The 22,440-nt window shown below is 41.3% G+C and overlaps 2 protein-coding genes across 10 annotated transcripts in view; one reads left to right on the top strand and one right to left on the bottom strand.

The window, feature by feature from the left end:
* Positions 1-4,056, bottom strand: part of HDLBP (high density lipoprotein binding protein) — a 69,911-nt gene extending 65,855 nt beyond the window's left edge. For all 4 annotated transcript variants that reach the window (XM_084847024.1, XM_084847023.1, XM_084847020.1 and 1 more), the window contains exon 1: positions 3,994-4,056. The gene's annotated coding sequence lies outside the window, so the exon portion shown is untranslated. The remainder of the gene's footprint in view (positions 1-3,993) is intronic.
* Positions 3,809-22,440, top strand: part of SEPTIN2 (septin 2) — a 30,343-nt gene continuing 11,711 nt past the window's right edge. For 2 of the 6 annotated variants that reach the window (XR_014789572.1, XM_084847029.1), the window contains exons 1-8: positions 3,809-4,049; positions 11,990-12,015; positions 13,434-13,557; positions 17,804-17,890; positions 18,962-19,085; positions 21,246-21,380; positions 21,674-21,791; positions 22,223-22,324. Coding sequence is in view for 3 of the 6 variants with exons in the window: in XM_084847029.1 (XP_084703155.1) it covers positions 12,007-12,015; positions 13,434-13,557; positions 17,804-17,890; positions 18,962-19,085; positions 21,246-21,380; positions 21,674-21,791; positions 22,223-22,324 (699 nt within the window). In the remaining 3 variants the exon portion in view is untranslated. Of the gene's footprint in view, positions 4,050-4,335; positions 4,398-11,989; positions 12,044-13,433; positions 13,558-17,803; positions 17,891-18,961; positions 19,086-21,245; positions 21,381-21,673; positions 21,792-22,222; positions 22,325-22,440 lie in introns of those variants that run through there. The other 4 variants (XR_014789571.1, XM_084847028.1, XR_014789573.1 and 1 more) reach the window with 2 other exon arrangements.

Genomic DNA, 22,440 nt, shown 5'->3' with positions numbered 1-22,440 from the left:
ACAACAAGGTGCCACAAGACTCTTTGTTGTTTATGTTTAATTTTATACTTCCTAGTTTGATTGTTTGAGCTGTGAGGGGACATGTGAAGGGGCAAAAGGCTCACACTTTTCTTGGTTTATTATGCCAAGATATGATCACCCAAAGCAGGCCATTTATCTAACCAATTTTAATATTAAATTGTTCCTTTATTTGAAATGTAGAATTAATTATCTATGCTTGAATATATGCATTGCTTAAGAGTAATAGAGAGCTGTAAGTGACAGAGCAAGTATTTAAGAAAAAAAATCAGATCTTCCTCAGTGCTGTGCAACAAGCAGTAACAAATGAGATAGCATGAGTTCAACTATCTGATTAGGAAGAATATTGAATTATTTAGGAAACCACAGTTTAGTATGAAGTAGACCATACTAGATAAAAGTTTTTTTTAAGTACTGTCAATTATATATCAGTTGTATTTTGAACATATTGATTAGTATGCAAACAGCCAAATCCCATGCATGGCTGCTCAGATGCGCCTCCAAGCTCAGGACAAAGTCCCAATTAATATGCATTAAACTGCAACATAGCAAGAGGATAGCACCGTATCGATGGAGATCAAATGGGATCAATCTACACATTTTGAGGTAGAGTAAGCGCTTCATCAGAGGAAGTGGTACTAAGAGGCAGGATGGAGAGCCTTCTACAGGAGTTATATACTCATGCTTATAAAAAGGTATTCCTTTGGAACAGGATCCTCTTGATTCTAGCACATTAGATTTTGTCAATAGACCTGGGCCTAGAACAAGGCAGTGTGAAGCCCATCTGTCTCAGGCAGCCAATTGGGTAGAGCAGGGTTGGGCAACTACTGGCCCTCCAGACAAGCCAACAAAAATGGGAAACCCTACAGGAGCTGCCAGAAAAGCCAAGGGCAAAGGGTTGGAAGAAAGGATGTTTAATGCAATAAAAGAACTCCAACACATTTCGGACCCTGAGGTCCTTCTTCAGGGTATTTTGTTAGAATGCAATGGATATCATTTACTCCATATTCCCAGTCTCCTATGTTAAGTATCATAGGAGAACATAGCATAGGAGACTGGGAATATGGAGTAAATGATATCCATTGCATTCTAACAAAGTATCCTGAAGAAGGACCAGAGGGTCTGAAATGCATTGGAGTTATTTTATTGCATCAAACATCCTTTTTTCTACCCATTTGCCCATGGCTTTTCTGGCAGCTCCGCACATTTTAGCCTACAACTATCAATAGCCCAAGACAACATAGCCAATGGTGAGGGAACATGGGAGTTGTAGGTCAAAACATTTGGAGGGCCACAAGTTGCCCATTCCAGGTGTAGAGGCAGCAAACTGCAAGAGGACATGTACCTCCTCTTATACACATGCCAGCCAGGAAAGAAGGAGCTACTATAGCTTCTATTCTGATATGTGAGGATTAGTTCCCCCAAACAATTTACAGCCTACATTTTGACCGGGGGGGGGGGGGGCGCGGCGGACGGATGGGACTTGAATTTATCTTTTTCCCTTATGTCGCATACAGATCTGGGTTTTTTCAGAGACTTTACGAACATAAGAAGAGCCATGCTGGATGAGACCAAGGATCCATCTAATCCAGCATTCTGACCTCACTGTGGCCAACCAGCTGTTGATGGGAAGCCCACAAGCAGGACATGAGTGCAATAGTACCCTCCCACCCATGTTCCCCAGCAACCAGTGTACATAGGCATACTGACTCTGATACTGGAGGTAGCATACAGCCATCAGAATTAGTAGCCATTGATAGACAAGTTCCTGGAGGAGAAGGCTCACTCCCTTTTAAAGCCATCTAAATTGGTGACCATCACTATGTCTTGCGGTTGCAAATTCAATAGTCTAATCATGCGCCTGTGTGAAGTACTTCCTTTTATCTGTCCTGAAGCTCCCACCAACCAGCTTCATGAGATGACCCTGGATTCTTGTATTATGAGAGAGGGAGAAAAATTACTTTCCTGCTATATCCCCAAGATCTCTTTCCTTGTAGTTACAGACAAATTAAATCACATTAGTTTTTATGTTTTGGTGAATATTCGTTCCAATACTTTATGTAAAAACTATTAAAAGGCTTGTGTGGCACTTTCAAGACCAACACAGTTTATTATGGCATAAGCTTTTTGTGGACTACAGCTCACTTCATCAGATGCATGAAGTGTTACCTGAGTCCTACGTGTATATACACACACACACATTGGGGGGTGGGAGGAGACATGACTGTAAACAGTGAGGTCTGAGAGAACTGAAATGGAGGAGGACAATGATAATAATTACCTTATTTACAGTGGCCATTCACAAAACAATCGGATAAGACATCCTTGCATTTTGGAGGGAGCAATCCTATGGCCGCTAGACAGTGGCTAGACGGCCATAGGATATCGTGTCATCCAGGAACCGACCTTGGAGCCCGTGCTCTGAGGTTGGTTCCCGAAGAACCAACCCCACACACACACACTTCTGTGCTGTCTCGGAGGCAGTGCGGAACAGCCCCGTCCTCCACACTTGCAAGAGGAGCGTGGAGCAGCCGAAAAGGGGCGTGGCTGGAGGTGTTCCGAGGTGGGCGGAAATGGCTGTACGACACATCCTATGTGTCGTACAGCAGCCTCCTTCCCCGCTCCATCTTCCCACAGCTAGACAGCTGCAATCGTCTGTCTAGCCAAAAATGCAGGGCGGGAGAAGCACGGAGGGAACAATCCCCTCCGTACTTCTCCTGCCCTGCCTTGGCTAGGCAGTCACCTCCGAGTTCAGAGGCAGCCACCCATCTGGATAGGATTGTGCCCCAAGTTGGTTAAGATACATATTGTAATTAAAAAAGGGAAATTAAAACAAATTTCATGATTTGTCACCATCCCGAATAATAAGTCTGCAAATGGTTACCCTCACAGTTCACTCCAATTCCCAATCATTTATGAAAAAGTTAAATGACTCTTGTCCAATTACAGAGCCTTGACAGTATCCACTATTTATGTCCCTTTATTGTGAAAATAGTCTATTTCAGCTCTCTGCTTCTTGTTGTTTAACGCATTACCAATTCATAACCTGTTAACCTGACACCTAACAACTGCAACAGTGTTTTTAAAATCTTCATTTTATAAGTTACATATAGGAAAAAATAAAATCTGTGATTTGTGGCACATTGGGAAGTCATAACACTGCTTCCAATCAGCCTGTGCCAATATCAACATTACAAGAACTGACCTTCAATAGTAATTTCAACCCAAAGGAGGTAAAGGGCTCTTCAAAACAAAAAAAGACACATCCATCTGGCAGAAAATACTACAAACAAGTGCTGTGTTCAGGGTTTTCAGTATTCCACAAATAGGGTAGCCAGATGCAAATGAAAATAGGACTTATTTACAGTTGTTTAAATTATGGTATTTTACTAAATGGTTTGGCAAGCAGAGATGGTAAGCACTGCAGTTCCCTATGTCAAGTACCCCAGAATTAATTTACTATTTATTAGTAATACTTATATACCCCTTATATCCAAGTACCCCAGCCCTGTCTTCCTTGTCTGGCTACCATATAGTGGCATTATTATGCAGTGGGTCTGGTTTCTATGGGGCTGGAAAAATCAGGCCTGAGGTTATTTGAAATTTCTGCTGTTTGTGGTGAATTATAGAAGGGAAAGGGGGCAAGATTCAACGTAAGGACTCAAAGAAGGGAATGGCCCTCATAGTTACGCACTTCTAGAACCTGTCATTCCCGCGATCTCTATGGTACTGGGTAAGATTGCCTCAAAGGACACCACGTGCCCCTCAGAAGCCAATTGAAATCGAAGCCACCATAGAGTTACCAATAAGGATCAGCGCGGCGTTCCCGCGCTTGAGGCCCTGTTCCACTAACGCGATCCCGCTATATCCACAAAGCCTTCGTAAATGCTGAGTGAAAATAGCAATTCTTCAGTCTATAGCTTACTGGCCCACTGCTTACGTTCTGTTAAGACGGCGAGAGGCATACGTTCTTACCTCGCATGGGCTCGCAACACAGCTATACCGAATACGAAGAGCCTGCCGCCATCTTGGTAAAGGAAAGAAGGGGCTATGCGTGACCTGCCAAGATAACGGGGGGGAACTCCTCCCCCATTATGGCACTCTAGTATCGCTATAGCAACCGAGGGAGAGGGAGGAAGTGTTGAGTGGGTTGCGCACGCGCTTTTGTCACCAGCCGCTTTGACGCTTTTGTCGCGCGCGAAAGGCCGGAGGGTTTTTGCTGGGCGGCGGGGGGATGTGCTGGCTTCACGCTGTGGGTGGAGACGGGTTAAGGGCTGCGAAGAGAGGCGCCAGTGCGCATGCGCTGCGGTACTCAGTGAAGCGGTTGGGCGGGTTCGAAGATTGCGGCGGTTTGGTCGGGAGTTTAGGGCGGCTACCAGGTGAGGCGTCGCCCGTCAGGCGGTTCCTCTTGGGGTTGGGCAATCCGCGGCTGCTGCTGCTGGTTACGGTTTCTTCGGGGGGGGGGGGAGAAAGAGATAGAGATAAAAGGGCGGGGTGGAACACTCGGGGCCGCTGCCCGTTTCTCTGTGAAAAACTCGGGCGGGACGACTCTGCTCCTCGCTCTCTCTTATTTTAAGTTTAGGCCCTGCGCTGCCTCCCAGACCCCTTGTTCGCCAGAGCCGGGGGTGTTGGCCACGGCTTGGGCCCGAAATATAAGAGCGGATGGAAGGGTGTGGGGAGCAGGCGGGAGGATGAGTGGGGGTGGCAACCGAAGCTGTTTCAGGTACCAAAGTCGAGATCGTTAGCAAGTCACCGGCTGCACAGTGGACCTCTACAAAACCATGAGGAAGCGGACCCCCACCCCACCCCAGTCGAATTTGGGATGGGGTGGGAAGGAAAACACGATCGTACAATTTGGGGGAAGGGGGTTCCGATGCTGGCGGTGTGGTGGTTAGGTTATCATCAACGATGGGAGATGCAAACGGTCTGCATACGCCGTGAGCCCCGATCAAGTGGAGGTTGGGAGGGGGGCGTGTTCAAAGGAAATGCTTTCGCGGCACGCGTGTTTGGAGAAGAGAACCCCTCCCCCTTCTCGTTCCTTGGAAAGGGTCGCGGAGGCTCTGGTATAATTCCTCGGTGTTTATAACTTCGTAGATGTTCCTCCGTAGCCGGAAAGAGAGGCCTTCAACCCTCATGTGTGGAGAACTTGAAAAAATACCATCACGTTAGAGAGCAGAACAGCTGTCTGCATAGTGACAGATTTCCGGTTAGAAGTTCGGAATGTCTCTGCGCGCTGCTCAGGAGGAGAGGCATACGGGGCCTTTGCAGACCGGCTGTGGGTGTATTTGCATAGGATTTACAATCCTCGCTTATGGAGGGGAGTCTTGATGACATTCTTCCAACTAGTGCATTTAGCTGGATAACTGCATTTTCCCACCACTTAAATTGGAATGTTGCTGGGGTAGGTGGATATTCTCCCCCTGCGATAACAACTCGACATATGCTAATACTGTCTATAGCAGAGTGCTGAACCTCAGGCCTATAGACCAAATCCTGCCTGCCTGTGGTACTAATCAGGGCCTCCACGGTTCCCCTGATGGGTATGTCTCCTTCCTCTGGCCCTGGATCCTTTCGTCCAACCTCCGATTGCTTGGCAGTGTCCTGACTTTTGCATGTTTTTCCCCCCACTCTTAAAGGTTGAAATGCCTCTCCTAAGACTTAGCTACTGGCAGTAAGCTTTAAGCTAAAATATGAAGGTATTTTTTGTATTTGGGCCCTAGCCCCTTTTGGCTTCAGCTTTGCCTACCACTGGAATGTGGCGCCTGAGAGTTCCAAAATTGAGTTTAGCCCTCCAGCTGAAAGAGGTTCAACGCCCCTGGTCTATAGCAAATGCTCTAGGTTCGCAGGCATCTATTGTAATGAGTGTCACAGTTCGCTTCCCCTATGTACTTGTTCCATTCTGAATGCCCTGGCAGTTCAGAAAAACTCTTCTTCCTGCCTTGGGAAACTATGCTTTTCTGTATCAGCACTGGGAGTATGTTTCCTATGGTATGGCATTTAAAAAAGGAAAAGGAAGAAAAAAACGATTCAAAGGCAACAAAGCTGCCTCTGTCTCTTCCATTATACAGGGATAAAGAGCTACACTTGGTCAGAAGGCGTTGTCCCTGTTAAAAAAAAAAAAGATGTCTAGAAAGGTCTGTAGTGTTTTGTTTTTTTAAAAAAGATGTCTAGAAAGGCCTGTAGTGTTCAGGATGTGGTTCATCACTCATGTCCTTTAATTTGGCTCTTAAGTACTTTTCATATTTTTACTTTTAATTACTTTGAACAGTTAGTATCTTTAGAGTTGTCATCTAAGGGAACAGACTAAAGATTACATTGATTTATCTTTTTTTAACTACCACCTGTGCTATGTTCTCAATTCCTTTTTTGAATGATAGAATAGCATTATCTACTTTCATGTGAGATTTTAATTTAGCAGTGCCTAATGTAAGTCTGCTAAGAACAAAAACGCTTTTTAGAAGATCACATAATATAATTTAGATTTCAAAAACTTAGATGAAATTGCAAAGTGGGTTGCAGTGAATTGTGTATCTCATTTCTTGAAATCATTGGATTTGTTCAAAGTAGTGGATAGGATGATCCTCAAAAGACTGGACTAGCTCACAGTGTAGCCTAACCTTTTTATTACTTAGGGAGCAATCCTGTCTGGATATTCACCAGGCTCTAAAATCTGAGACTGCTGACTATCCTATGTAGGGCGGTTGGAGCATGGAGGGGATCCTCTCCTTTATGCTCTGGCTGTGCTGCATTTTTGGCTAGATGGGCAATTTCAGGGGAGGGAAGGGGCCAGGAGACCCAATAGGAAGCTGTGTAAATCAGCTTCCAGGGCCTCTTCCCTTCCTCACGACCACCCCCTTTTCCCTATCTCTGCACTCCGTTTCTGAGCATGGAGACATAGCTGGCAAGGAGAGAACCGCACCAGCTGCAAGGGGGCAGGCTCTGACCTTGGTTCTCAGAAATCAATCCTGTGGCCCTCTAGATAGTATCTAGTGGCCATAGTATCGCCCTTCTAGTTGATTTAGACATAAGGCTAAGCCATAGTTCAGTGTTATGCACGTCAGCCTGGAGTGAGGCTTGAGCAGGGTGGACCAAATCAAGGTGATTGTAAGGTATTACCGTGGGGCGGGGTGGGGAATTTAAATCATTGATTTAAATTATATTTTTCCATACACTGTTGAGACACTTCCCGAATAAAAGTACATTGGTATAACTATACAGTCATTTTGATTTAAAACTGAATAAAGATTTTATGTGTCCTTAGAGGGTGCACTTTATAAGACTGTAATATCAAGCTATAATATGTATATGATTGTGCTCTATGATGAGTAAGATTTTTCCCCACAATTCTTACAAAGAGGAACCTTTCATACATTTATGAGTAACAATTTTAATTTTAAGAGGTTCCATTTTAAACCTGGTTATTTTTAAAAGAGAAACTTACTATAGCTGTGTCCAATGTAAATTTAAAAATTTGTGTGTGTATGTGTGAACTATTTTTGAAATACCTGCTTCAGTCCACCCTAGAGTCAAGTCCATTTGGTTCCTCTTCATTTTGAATGAAACTCTTCCCTGCCTTCGTACTGGTTTGAGGCAAACCTTAGTTTGCAGTTTCCTCTGAGACTGCAAAATTTAGTTTGTCTTTGATGAGCAAGTTATGATCGGAAATCACAGTTATCTACTTACGTAGTGTGATCTTTTTCCCGCCCATATCTGAAGGGTAAGTATAACCTTTGGGTAGTATCCAATGCTATTGGGCAGTATCAATGCTAGTGATGTCCTGCTGGCGCAGTGGGAACATTTGTTGTTGTTCAGTCGTGTCCGACTCTTCGTGACCCCATGGACCATAGCACGCCAGGCCTTCCTGTCCTGTGCTCTCTCCCGGAGTGTGCTCAAGTCCATATACATTGCATTAGTGATGCTACCTAGCCATCTCATCCTCTGCTGTCCCCTTCTCCTTTTGCCTTCAATCTTTCCCAGCATCAGGGTCTTTTCCAGGGGGTTTTCTCTTCGCATTAGGTGGCCAAAATATTTTGAGTTTCAGTATCTGTCCTTCCAATGAGCACTCAGGGTTGATTTCCTTTAGGATGGACTGATTTGACCTCCTTGCCGTCCAGGGAACTCGTAAGAGTCTTCTTCAGCACCACAGTTCTAAAGCATCAATTCTTTGGCGCTCAGCCTTCCATACAGTCCAGCTCTCACAGTCATACGTTGCTACTGGGAAAACCATAGCTTTGATTAGACGGACCTTTGTCGGCAAGGTGATGTCTCTGCTTCTTACTATGCTGTCCAGGTTTGCCATAGCTTTCCTCCCAAGGAGCAAACATCTTTTAATTTCATGGCTACATGTCTGCGGTGATCTTGGAGCCCAAGAAAATAAAAACTGTCACTGCTTCCATTTCTTCCCCTTCTATATGCCAGGAAGTGATGCGGCCAGAAGCCATGATCTTAGTTTTTTTTAATGTTGAGTTTCAAACCAGCTTTTGCACTCTCCACTTTCATCCTCAACAAGAGGCTCTTTAGATCCTCTTCGCTTTCTGCCATTAGGGTGGTATCGTCTGCATATCGGAGGTTGTTGATAATTCTCCCGGCAGTCTTAATTCCGACCTGTGATTCATCCAACCCAGCATTTCTCATGATGTACTCTGCATATAAATTAAATAAGCAGGGCGACAATATACAGCCTTGTCGTACTCCTTTCCCAGTTTTGAACCACTTGGTTGTTCCATGTCTGGTTCTTACTTTTGCTTCTTGACCCTCGTACAGGTTTCTCAGGAGACAGGTAAGGTGGTCTGATACTCCCATCTCTTTCAGAATTTGCCAGAGTTTGTTGTGATCCACACAATCAAAGGCTTTAGCATAGTCAATGAAGCAGAAATAGACGTTTTTCTGGAATTCTCTTGCTTTCTCCATGATGCAGCGAATGTTGGTGATTTGATCTCTAGTTCCTCTGCCTCTTCGAAACCCAGCTTGTACTTCCAGTAGTTCTCGGTTCACATACTGCTGAAGCCTAGCTTGTAAGATTTTGAGCATAACCTTGCTGGCATGTGAAATGAGCACAATTGTACAGTAGTTTGAACACTCTTTGGCATTGCCCTTCTTTGGAATTGGAATGTAAACTGACCTTTTCCAGTCTTGTGGCCACTGTTGAGTGTTCCAAATTTGTTGACATATTGAGTGCAGCACTTTAACAGCATCATCTTTTAGGATTTTAAATAGCTCAGCTGGAATACTGTCATCTCCGCTAGCTTTGTTGTTAGTAATGCTTCCTAAGGCCCACTTGACTTCACTCTCTAGGATGTCCAGCTCAGGTCAGGGACCGCACTCTCATATCTATCAGGGACATTCAGATCTTTCCTGTATAGTTCTTCTGTGTATTCTTTCCAGCTCTTCTTAATCTCATCTGCTTCTGTGAGGTCCCTGCCTTCTTTGTCCTTTATCATGCCCGTCTTTGCACAAAATGTTCCCTTGATATCTCCGATTTTCTTGAAGAGATCTCTAGTCTTTCCCATTCTGTTGTTTTCCTCGATTTCTTTGCATTGTTCATTTAAGAAGGCCTTCTTGTCTCTCCTTGCTATTCTCTGGAACTCTGCATTCAGTTGGATATATCTTCCCCTTTCTCCCTTGCTTTTCACTTCCTTTCTTTCCTCAGCTACTTATAAAGCCTCATCAGACAGCCACTTGGCTTTCTTGCATTTCTTTTTCTTTGGGATGGATTGAGTTGCTGCCTCGTGAACAATGTTACGGACCTCCGTCCATAGTTCCTCAGGCACTCTGTCTATCAGGTCTAATCCCTGAAATCTATTCCTCACCTCCACTGTATATTCATAAGGGATATGATTTAGGTCATACCTGAATGGTTTAGTGGTTTTCCCTATGTTCTTCAATTTCAGCCAAAATTTTGCAATAAGAAGCTCATGATCTGAGCCACAGTCAGCTCCAGGTCTTGTTTTGACTGACTGTATAGAGCTTCTCCATCTTTGACTGCAAAGGACATAATCTGATTTCGATATTGACCATCTGATGATGTCCATATGTAGAGTTGCCTCTTGTGCTGTTGGAAAAGAGTGTTTGCTATGATCATCATGTTCTCTTGGCAAAACTCTATTAGCCTTTATCCTGCTTCATTTTGTACACCAAGGCCATGCTTGCCTGTTATCCCGGTGATTTCTTGACTTCCTACTTTAGCATTCCAATCCCCTATGATGAAGAGGACATCTTTTTTTGGTGTTAGTTCTAGAAGGTGTTGTAGGTCTTCATAGAACCGATCAACCTCAGCTTCTTCAGCATCAGTGGTTGGGGCATAGACTTGAATTACTGTGATGTTGAGTGGTTTGCCTTGGATTCGTACTGAGATCATTCTGTCGTTTTTGAGATTGTACTCCAGTACTGCTTTTCCTACCCTTTTGTTGACTATGAGTGCTACTCCATTTCTTCTAAGGCCCACAGTAGTAGATATAATGGTCACCTGAATTAAATTCGCCCATGCTTGTCCATTTTAGTTCGCTGATTCCCAAGATGTCGATGTTCAATCTTGCCATCTCATGTTTGACCACCTCCAGCTTACCTTGATTCATTGATCTTACATTCCAGGTTCCTAAACAATACTGTTCTTTACAGCATTGGATTTTCTTTTCCCCACCGACACATCCACAGCTGAGTGTCCTTTTGGCTTTGGCCCAGCCGCTTCACTCTTTCTGGCGCTACTTGGAAATACCCTCTGCTCTTCCCCAGTAGTATATTGGACACCTTCCAACCTGAAGGGCTTATCTTTCGGCGTCAAATCTTTTAGCCTTGTGATACGTTCCATGGGGTTTTCTTGGCAAGAATACTGGAGTGGGTTGCCATTTCCTTCTCCGGTGGAACACATTTTGTCAGAACTCTCTGCCATGAACTGTCCATCTTGGGTGGCCCTGCACGGCATAGCTTATGGCTTCACTGAGTTACGCAAGCCCCTTCACCACAACAAGGCAGTGATCCATGAAGGGGAATGACCATAGTAGTTCCCAAAGCAATCAGAAAGGAATGGAAACAAGCGTTTCCACTCATTTCCAGGGTTCCTTTAGGAAGCACTAGCTCCTCTTGCGCTCACGTTGGCTCCCGCAACTGCAACAGAATTAGCAGAGGTACAACAGTGGTATTGGATGCTGCCTTATAATTCCTATGCCCACCCTTTTTTACTGAAATGTTATGCCTTCTGTGACCCCACCATTTCCCCATTTATTTAAACATCTTATAAAACAGCTTTCCTAATGTCCACAAAATTTTCTAGGCCATAAAAACTTTTAACTAATTTAGTTGCTTGCTTACTGGTGTTCAGTCATTTGTGACCTAACAGAAAACAAATGCTCTTGTCAGTTGCATAGAACAATTTTTACTCACTCCAGGAACAAGGCAAGTGTTTATTCACAAGCCTATTTGTATAACAAGGTAAGCAAACACAAAATAAAAAGTCAGGTGGGTACTCATAGCCCCCTGTTAATTATTGCTACCCGAAAGAGAGAGGACTTGCACTACATGATGAAAGCTTGAACTCTGGTGAACTTTCAGGGAAGTGAGCTTCAAAGTGGAAGGTATATCCCCTGTGCTGTTCAGGTATGCTCTCGTTCGTACCTTCTTCCTGCTGATAGTGCTTCAACAGACCCAGCCTTTAATGATGCCCTCCTGTGATTTACATGCATTCAGTGGCCCTGCTTTTCCAGGTCCCAGTGTACATGCTTATCCCACAAAGAGTATGACAGCCCAAGCCTGTGTATGCCTACTCAGAAATAAGTCCCCTTGAGTTCAATAAAACTTACTTTGGGTAAGTGTGTTGTATGGATTGCAGTCTGTGTGTGCTGTTGGTTTGTAGAAAAGGGGGCTGTTAGACGAAAACTAGGTATTTTGTTGCACACAAGACTTGTTTTGAAGATAATGTTTGCCATATACAATAGTACCTATTCTAGCAGATAATACACTGATTTTCTTTTAACAGATTGAATCTCCATAAAGATGTCCAAGGTAAGGAGTGTCTTTGACTAAGTTAAAGGTTTGTATATTTGTTGATTTGTATATATTTTGTTTTGTAGATGATACTGTCATTTATTACAAATATTCCAGAACATTTGAACTATTCTGACGTGAACAGATGTAAACATACCTGTTCTGAAAGAAAATGCTTGTGAAATTATGTAAGAAGTAGATTCCTGCACTTCTTAATATTTGTGCAGGTGAATCAACTTGCGAAATTAATTTCTTCTTTTGTGGCTTGCTTGTCTTCTCTCCACATCTGCATCTGTTTTATACCACTGCGGCCTGCCTTGATCCCTTAGGTTAGGCCAGCAATAAATGCAAGTACATTTTCTCATTAATGATAGTGAAAAAAATTGCCAGTTCAAAGAATACGTGATACTTGTTTTTCCCCATTTCTAGCTTTGCAGGCAACAAATAGGTACAGGGGATATTTGTTTTTAGCCTGTCAACTTATCCTAATGCAGGCATTTCATAGTAGTTAGATTTCATAGGGAACTTTAAAGTAGTTGACTGGCCTAATCAATATTATGGGACTGATAGCTTTTTAAAACCCCTTCAGGCTCTGTGAGTCTGTACATATCTTGCTAGAATTAAACTGACCTTTTGATCTGTACCTTTTTCAGTTCAAATGAAAATCAGAAGAGTTCTGTTCCCTTTCCCCACTCCCTGGCATTTTTACCATGTGCCTTGGCACCTTTCATATTTAAACCACTTCTACATCTCACCTATACGGTGAAGGATTGCAATCATAGCATCGATTTTAAAGGTTTATTTATGTTCAGACCTCTTCTGGGTACTCTTCAGTATTGTTCTAAATAATTAACCAATTCTAAATGAGTTTATAATACTATGTTCAAATAATGTAATAAAATCACTTTAGGATTGACTTTTGTAAGAAAATGTGTAATTTCATCAATATAATAACTGCTTGTGTCCAGTTGGCTACTGCCCTAGATTACAGAAAATCTAATAAAATCTGTTACCGTTAAGGCAATGTGGCCATGGCACATTTCAATGCAACATCCTCCGTTAGTGGGGGAAAAACACATAGTGAGTATTCAGTGTTATGTTTTCATTATTTAAACTTGAATTATGTCTTTATATCCTTGAACTATCCTTGAACTTTGGAAGCTATTCCGAAGACACATTTTACATTAAATGTGTAAAGTTAAACTGATTTTAATCAGTTATTAATAACATAAGAATGATCAGCTTTGAGGCTGAAGTGACAGACTTACTCAGTCCATGGTGGAGTGAGAGGAAAGGAGTTGTGGGAGAATGGGTAGAGAATAGAGCAGGAAGTGAGTGGCTATTGCTTGAACAATTATTCCCAACACTGGCTTGAGGAATGTAATAGTATCTACACTAACAATCTTATTTAAATGTAATCTTCTCTTTCTTTTCAGCAACAGCCTGCTGAAAAGTTTACAAATCCAGAGACTCCTGGTTATGTTGGATTTGCAAACCTTCCAAACCAGGTTCATCGGAAGTCTGTGAAAAAAGGCTTTGAATTCACTCTTATGGTGGTTGGTAAGATCAGTTTTTATAGCCTTTTAAAAAAAAAAGTAGATGTTAGGAAAAATGTATCATCAGTATCTTGAAGATGCTATATAGCTGAATTACTCATTGTTCACAAGAACTAGCACACATACATCTGAATTTACAGGAATGTCTGTAGCTCAGTTGCAGAATATTATGCCAACTTTCGATGCTGAAATCTCCTGTTAAAGACTTTCTTGGTAGTAGGGCTGAGAGAGATCTCTTGAGAAGTCACTGCTAATCAGAGTACACAGTAATGGACTGCATAAACAAATCATGTCGTTCAGTGTAAAGCAGTTTCATATGCTTCATAAATCTGAAAAAGAGAAAGTTTGCATGCATATTGCAAGGTTCCTGTGATATCGGGGCCTCAAATTCTGTAGGGGAAGAAACTAATGGCATTTGTAGAATCTATTCCATGTGTTATAGGCATAAGTGTCTGTAGCATAAAGCTGGTCCCTTCTGTCGATTTGAGTGCAATGTAGCTGGATTTCAAAAGGACCCCAATGTCAGCTGCAAAATGGCCTTGGTGCTACTGTTCCATAAAATTCCCACCTTTTTGTTCAGTATACTTGCCAATACTTGCCTTGGGTAGTACCCAAGGAAAGCTATCTCAAAATGTTAATTGAGTAGCTTTCTGTACCATCATTCATTAATATGGTGATGTCACAATGCAGAGGAGATAATATTCCCTCTAAACCTGGTGTGTATATTGTTTGTGTGTGGGTGGGGCATGCTGTACAAACTTGCATAAACTGGCATTTAAAATGAAATTAGGGTATCGTCAGAGTTGATAACCTGTTCAGTGCTCTAAATCAGGGGTAGGCAACCTGGTGCCCTCCAAATGTTTTGGGCAACTCCCATAATCACTGACAATTGACAATGCTAGCTGGGGCTTATAGGAGTTGTAGTCCAAAACATCTGGAGAGTATCAGGTTGCCTACCCTGCTCTAAATCCACATGAAAGAACAATTAATTCTTCTGGGATTTCAGATGAAACTGGCGTAATGCCAAATTAATAATGACTTGACTTTGTGGTTTTCCATTGATAAGGGTCTTGTTGCCCAAAAGCTTGTAAAGGCTATTAAAAGGATGCTAATCTGCAATACAAATTGGATCTGTTTAAACGTCTGAAGTAAGCCCTGCTAAAACAGTGCTGCTTTCTATTCCAAGACCCTCCACAGTTAAATACACATTTTGTCCTATGTTTACCTGTTTAAATATTACATTCCTAACAATATTTTTGCTGTTGGTAAAAATATTGTAATCCATAAATACTTTTGAGTTCAACAACAGAGTTTTACTACCATCCCTTGGAAACTGCTTTTCTGTCCACCATCTGTCCACCTTGGGCTCTTTGGCCACCACAGTCACCATTTTACTGTTGTGTCACTCATTGTACTTGGTGGGAGCTTTCATTGGAACTAGTAATCATGTTCTCACTAGGTGCATGAGGGAGAGAACAAGAGCAATTCTTACGCTTCTTTTTCTGTGGCCTGGAGTTGAATTGCCCACAAGAGGAAAACTCAAGTGCTGGAATGAGGTAGAGGGGACCAAAATGAGTAGAACACGCCCTTGGATATGTTCTAATGGCACCCAGCTAATTGGAGTACAAAACAAAATTGCAATGTCACATAGTACTATGATTATCATGGAAGGAAGAGTCTGATACCTTGATTTGTGGAGCCACTTCATCTGGTTTAGAGATTGCTTCCACATCACACCTTAGACTGGTTCTATGGCTTGCGAGGTAGAAAAATTGCCAAGTACTGATTCCCTTTTCTGAACCTCATTATAATATACACAATTCAACATATAGAAATCCTGGTTATTTAACCTTCCACCTAAGATATATGGTTTCCTATATCTCATGTTACATATATCATGAAACCATCCCCTTAAAACTGGGAAAATTTGAAGGTGTAACCATCCCACCCCACCCCCCACCCCCCCGGACTTTTATCAGTTTTTCCAATGGAAAAAATGGGAAATTTGGGAATGCTGGAAAATCCTCATATGAAATATTTTCTCTTTTGGAATCAATAAAATGTTTTTTTAAGATGAGGTTTTACTCAAAATATGTAGAATAAAGATGTATAAGACAATTGGCAGTATTAGCAAATGTTAATTGCTGTATATACTGTAGAGTTCATTGTCTTCAGTGTTACAAAGTTTTAACCTGATAGCTAAATATGATGCTAGTCTTAATATTTAATATTGTGACTGTATGAGCCTCTTTCTGTCTAGATAATGCACTTTCCTTTGTTTACTACAAAATTTGTGGGTTTTAGTTTCAACTTTAATTTTTTTCTATTTCCCAGATGGCAAAAACTAAAATACATGTAGTTAGATAGCAAAAGGTAGTTTGCTTCTCTGTAGTATTGGGTAAATTTGTAATTTTGCCTGTACAAAACGAAGGCTACACACCAAGACCCACTTGCTTGGGATTACACCCTACTGAACAACCGGGGGGGGGGGGTACTTCTGAGTAGACATATAGGATTGCACTGCAAGACATGTAATACTTTTGAGGCTTTACACCTGTGCTAGTTTATCTGGAAGAGTTTACTCTGAGTAAACATGCACAGGATTCTTTTCTGTAGGCCACATTGGGAGAGATTTTACCCTAAAACAGGAGTGGTGAAAGTCTTTCAGCCCAAATGCCAATTCCAGTTCAGAGAAGCTCTCAGAGGCCGCATTCTAGTGGTGGGTAGGGCCAAAGGCAAAAGGGGTGGGACTAAAAATACCAGCATATTATAGCTTAAAGCTCTTGCTGCCAGTAACTAATCCCTAGGAGAGGCATTTCAGCCATTCAGAAAGCGGGGGAGCGGGGAGAGACAGAACAAAAGCTGGGAAACCGTAAAACAATTGGCAGTCAGGGGAATAATAGAATAGTAGGGTTCGAAGGGGCCTACAAGACCATCGAGTCCAACCCCCTGCTCGATCCAGGAATCCAAGTCAAAGCATCCCTGACAAGTGGTTGTCCAGGTTCATCTTGAATGCCTCCAGTGTGGGAGAGCCTACTACCTCCCTAGGTCATTGGTTCTATTGTCGTATTGCTCTAACAGTCAGGAAGTTTTTCATGCTGTAGTTCTTTCATGCCCAGTTCTTTCAGTCTCTCCTCATTGGGCTTTGTTTCCAGTCCCCTGATCATCTTTGTTGCCCTCCTCTGAACCTTCTCCAGCTTGTCTGCATCCTTCCTAAAGTGTGGTGCCCAGAAAGGAGGTGGGGCCAGGAAAAGGAGGCATGGCTATCTGGGGAACCCAGGAGGGCCAAACTGGGATACCAAGAGGGCTGGATCTGGCCCCTGGGGCTGAAATTCTGCACCCTTGCCCTAAAAGGTGGCCTAGAAAAATATTTTAAAAATTAAATTGCTGTACACATGCTGTATATTTATTTCATAAATATGCCAAATAGTACAATTTTGCAAGTCACCTAAGCTATGCATTTTATATTATTCATAGAATCATAGAATAGTAGGGTTGGAAGGGGCCTACAAGACCATTGAGTCCAACCCCGCTGCTTGTTAAAGCAGTGGCATATATTTAGGCTTGATAAGAAAGTAAATATTACATCTTTCAATTTCCAGCCAAAACCTGTTTGTTTTTTAAAAAGGGGGGAAAGTTTCCCATGGCTTCAGAATTTCCAGAAATTTTACATCTCTACTTCTACTTTATCCTTTCCAATCTTGAAATGTAAATTTCATTCTCATGTCAGAAATCCTGATTTCAAAATTACTGTATACTTGTTTTGGTATGTATTATGGTTGGTATTATAAGTGATTGACAAATGCTGCTTGATGGATTTCAAAACGTAGTCGAACAATGCATTCTTGTCTTACATGTGAAGTTGGTTGTCATATTTGACTTGATGTAATCTACATACTAATACAATGTTACAGTGTGAAATACCTTGCACAAGGTAGACAAGGTTCTGAGCTTGAATATCCTTTCATATAAATATTTTATTGCGCTTTCTGCACTTTATAGTTGAGGGGTGTATAAAAAAGAAAAGAATTAAATTATAATTCTGCAATTCCTAACTGCATTTAGAAGATGTGCTCTGTAACCATGAATGATTAAAACTGTTGCCTGCCTACATATTTCAAACTTAAATTCAACAAAGAACATAATGAAAGGTACAACCACATTTGGTCCATGAATGAACATCTAAAAAAATGGTTTAGCGGGTTGTATATGCGTAACAACTCATGATAATTTTTCAAATTGATTCATAGGTGAATCTGGATTGGGGAAATCTACTCTAATAAACAGCCTGTTCTTAACAGATCTCTATCCAGAACGGATAATTCCAGGAGCAGCTGGTAAACATGAGTTTTTGGTATCTTTCTGTCCTTTCTAGATCTTAATGAATGCTTACATATCTGATAGAGAATTTGTGTGGGCCATGAATAAATAATGGGAAGCTTTTAGAAATGGCTGCTTCATTGATTTTTGTTTAAATTATTTTTTTCCTTCATGGTCACAAAACCACCTACAGCTTTTTGTAGACCAGGGATGGATGACTGGGGGCGAATTTTCACCACCCCAGACTTGTCTGGAGGCTACACCCCGCCGCCGCCGCAAAGCAGTTTGCCACCAAATTTCAACAGTGCAACACAGTGGAGGTTGAAAAGGACCAAATTTAGCTTGTTTGAAAAGTAAATTTGGTGTTTTTAAGCCTCCATTGCATTACATTGCCGAAATTTCGTGGCAATCACCAATGGTTTTGCTGCTGCATCACCAAATTTCAGTGCACCCCGGTGGTATATGTAGCCTGCAGGCTGCATGTTGTCCACCCCTGTTGTAGACTCTTACACATTTGAAAATTGTCTTATGGAAGCCACTCATTCAGTATTTGTAGTTGTGTCTTAAAACTACAAAGTAAACTAATGAGTTTGGCTTCTGTTTACTTTTTTATGTAGTACAGTATCTAAAATTATCTCCAGCTGTGTTAATATAAAGCCTGACTAGTTTCTCTCTACTTCTGTTTTCTACCGAATGAGGAACCTGTATGTTTCCCCCAGAATGGAGATAGTTCTGAGTAACACCTGGATTTAATGTTTTTAAACATTGGAGGCTCAGCCATTAATTTGTTTTTTGTTCCCAGTGTCCTAGGAGCAGCTCTAGGTGAAACCTGAAACTATCAAAACACCTAGTAGAGCCCATTTTGAAAGTCTGCAAATGTTCCCCCCCTATTTCACTTTAGGACTCTGACCGTGCATACATCATGACTTAACATCAAGTGAGGCTTCTCTTTTTCTATTCTCTTGCTTTTTGTAACATCTTGCCTGACGAGGAGATCTCTCAAAAGCTTGCATTTTTTTGTGACAATTCCTGATCTTGCTTCAAAGGCTCATCAGTCTTCTGAAGTCAGATTTTTGTTGCCATTACAGAGAAAATTGAAAGAACTGTGCAGATTGAAGCTTCAACAGTTGAAATTGAGGAAAGGGGTGTAAAGCTCCGTCTAACTGTAGTAGATACACCAGGATATGGTGATGCCATCAATTGTCGAGATTGGTATGTATTCTGTGGACAGGTTAACTTGTTTATATTTCTAATAATTAGGGTTAAGAACTGCTGAAATTGAATTCATGTCTTTTTGGCCTAAGGCACTAGAAAGCAGGCAGTGTAAATTATATAATCAATAGATTACCTTTACTCAGAAATATTTTAAAATGTTATCAGCTGCTAGGAGTCGACAATTTGCACGTATGTGTTTTTTTTTATGACAAGCTACCACACATAGGATTATGAGATAGTACTTTTAAAAAGATGTCAGTTTGGAGCAGGACTTGGGAAAAGAACTTGTGATCATAACCTCCATTTTATTCCTCTGAGCCCACTTCCAAAAATAGATTTCTCTATTGCAGTGTGTTCTGTGTTAACAGATTCTACTTATGTTCTGTTTTGTGTCTTGTTATCTGGAAATACTAGTTTGTGTGTTTCTATTTGTGCCCCTCACACAATTGCATGTTCACCTTTTACCATTCCATAGTTTTCTGGGACATAGAAGCATAGTCTTATCCCCTGAGATACATCTGCACTCCCTCCACTACAGTCCTTGTTCAATCACCACTCTTGGGAAGTCTTCATTGGATATATAAAATACTGTAGGAGCGATATTAGCGGAGTTCCTTTGGCCAAAAGCTTCCCATTTAGCAGCCCAGAGTCCAGCACGATCAGGGAGCATCTAGTCTTCCAGTGCTTATACCTACCCCCTCAAGGGGTGATAGGACTATGAAAGAAGGAAATGAGAGTTGGTGAGAAGGGAGGGTGAGATGTGCAAAGAGTTATTTGTGTTATTGCAAAGGAATCAATGGCATTCTCATTTCACATGCAACAGTTGGTTTGGAAACGGTGCATAGATATCTCATGCGCTGGTTTTATTTATCTGTTTTTAACATTTATATAGTACCTTATCTGCTAAAAAGCAATCTGGTTTTAATCCGGTTGGTGCAGCTGCCCCACACAAAGTGAAAATGAACAGAGTTAAAGATGACTATAGGTGTGTGGGTGGGGGAAAACCATAAATTAAACCAGGTTAGATAGTAAAAGATTTACTTGAAATACAGTTCTGAAAAGATTTTCCTGGAGCGGTAATCGGAGGGAAAAACACAAATGGTCACAATATGGCTGGATTCATATATAAAGATTATCATTTTTGTTCTGGTGCACACCCTTTTAGGCATCAGCATGCTAACTATTTTTAGTGCCTTCATTTTTTTCTGAAAATGTTGATAATGTAAGGCTACTGAGTTGTCATATCTTAAAAATATTTACCGGTAGCCCAGTAAAAGCAATTTCCAAGTATTTGTTCAAATATAATATTTAAACAACATTGAATTCAACAGACATGCACACCATCAAATATTTTAGTTCAACTATTTGCTGCTGGAAAAAACTTTTCAGATATGTATACAGCTTGTAATTTTTTTAGTTTTGTTTACTAAATGTAAGTCAAGCGGTAAATTAGTTCTCCATCAATTTAGAGTAGTAGCAATGTTTCTGATTCAAAATTTTCTGGAAAACCCACATCACTGATAGGTTTACCATTTGTTCCATGATATGGACTGAATTCTGTAGAGTAATCTATAGCTTATGGGATACTGTGGTGTTGGTAGGGCTATTTTTGATGGAAAGGTGGCATATACATTTAATTAACAAATAAAATAAATAGGTAGGATCTTTCCCGTAGTCAAGAGTTGGACTAGAGAGCTGTCTACCCCAGAACTAGAGTAGAGACTTATAAATAGTCTTGGTCTGTGAGTTCTCATTGAGATTGGCACGATCACTATATTGAAGACAATGACTGCAATAGCTATTCCCAAGACTGGGATACTTCTCAACAGTTAGAAGTACAAAGATGTTTGGGGTGGCTTTGACAGCTGAAGTTCCCAGTTTTTTAATGCACTAACAGTCTCATCCAGTTTTGGAATTGCTCTCTTTAAAGCAGCCTTCCCCAACCTGGTGCCCTCTATGTTTTGGGCTTCAACTCCCATCAGCCCCAGCCAGCGTGGCCAATGGTCAAGAATCTTGGGAGTTGTAATCTAAAGTATCTAGAGTGCACCAGGTTGGGGAAGGCTTTTTAAAAAATAGTTGTCTACTTTGACTTAACTATTGCTAAGCATTTCAGAGAAGGAATGTTTTAATAAGCCTAATTCATATTTGGCTTAACAGTTTCAGGACTATTATCTCCTATATCGATGAGCAGTTTGAGCGCTATCTTCATGATGAGAGTGGCTTGAACAGACGGCATATTGTAGATAATCGAGTTCACTGCTGCTTCTATTTTATTTCGCCATTTGGCCATGGGTATGTACTCTACTACTTCTAGGTTTGTGTAAAAAATATTGTTTTATATAGTGGTCTAAGCTTTGTGTGTTCTAAAGGGTTTTCTTAAAATAGCTAAACAATACTCTGAGAATTCTAAGGTGTATTTTATTTCCTGTAAATATGAATGGAAATGAAGTTAAATAGCAAAAATAGAAATAAATTTTTCTGACAATTCTTGTATGTTTTCAGAACATGTACCTTTCCATGTTGACTGATTGAATCAGTTTGTGAAGGAATTGAGGTCTAAATGCTGTAAACACTTACTCTTTTAGTCTCAAACCCTTGGATGTCGAGTTCATGAAAGCCATACACAACAAAGTGAATATTGTGCCTGTAATTGCAAAAGCTGATACTCTTACTCTCAAGGAACGGGAAAGGCTGAAGAAAAGGGTGAGGATTTTTTTTCATACAAGTATGGAAACATTTGTGACACTTCATGAAATAATGTTTGGTACAATCAAGGAGAAAGACAAATGAAATTAATGGGCTTGGTTGGATATTACTTTATGAACACATTGTGAACTTTGGTTTAACATGTGTGCCTTGGTTCTGGACTCTATACTTTTACTTACCTTGAAAGCAAACTTGGCATTCATATTGACTTCGGAATCAAAACAGCCCTTTGTACATGTGCAAAGCACTTGTAAGGTGAGGGGTTCCAACTGCACCCCTTTGTGCCTGTTGAATCCTAATCAAGATGATCCCTGACCTTCAAGAGCTGCTTTGGGGGGATAAAGGGCTATCGAGGGCAGGCAGAAAAGGTCTGTTGCGTTTGCAACTTGTGGATCTCAGCCAATATTCCCCATGTATTTTTCTTTCAGATTCTGGATGAAATTGAAGAGCATAGCATCAAGATTTATCACCTGCCTGATGCCGAATCAGATGAGGATGAGGACTTTAAAGAACAGACCAGACTTCTGAAGGTAAAGGCTATTATTTAGGCAGAAAATAATGATGGAGTTCATTGCTTTATGTAGCCCTCTTACTAGATCGTTCCCAGTAATCTTCAGAATGTACGTTTAACATCTTCAGTTACTAT

The sequence above is a fragment of the Heloderma suspectum genome, chromosome 3 (assembly GCF_057233095.1).
Source record: "Heloderma suspectum isolate Gila_16-S chromosome 3, 16-S_ref, whole genome shotgun sequence".
NCBI classification, from domain to species: domain Eukaryota; kingdom Metazoa; phylum Chordata; class Lepidosauria; order Squamata; family Helodermatidae; genus Heloderma; species Heloderma suspectum.
Note: the sequence above shows the minus strand (reverse complement) of the source record. Positions and strands in the feature narration are given on the sequence as shown.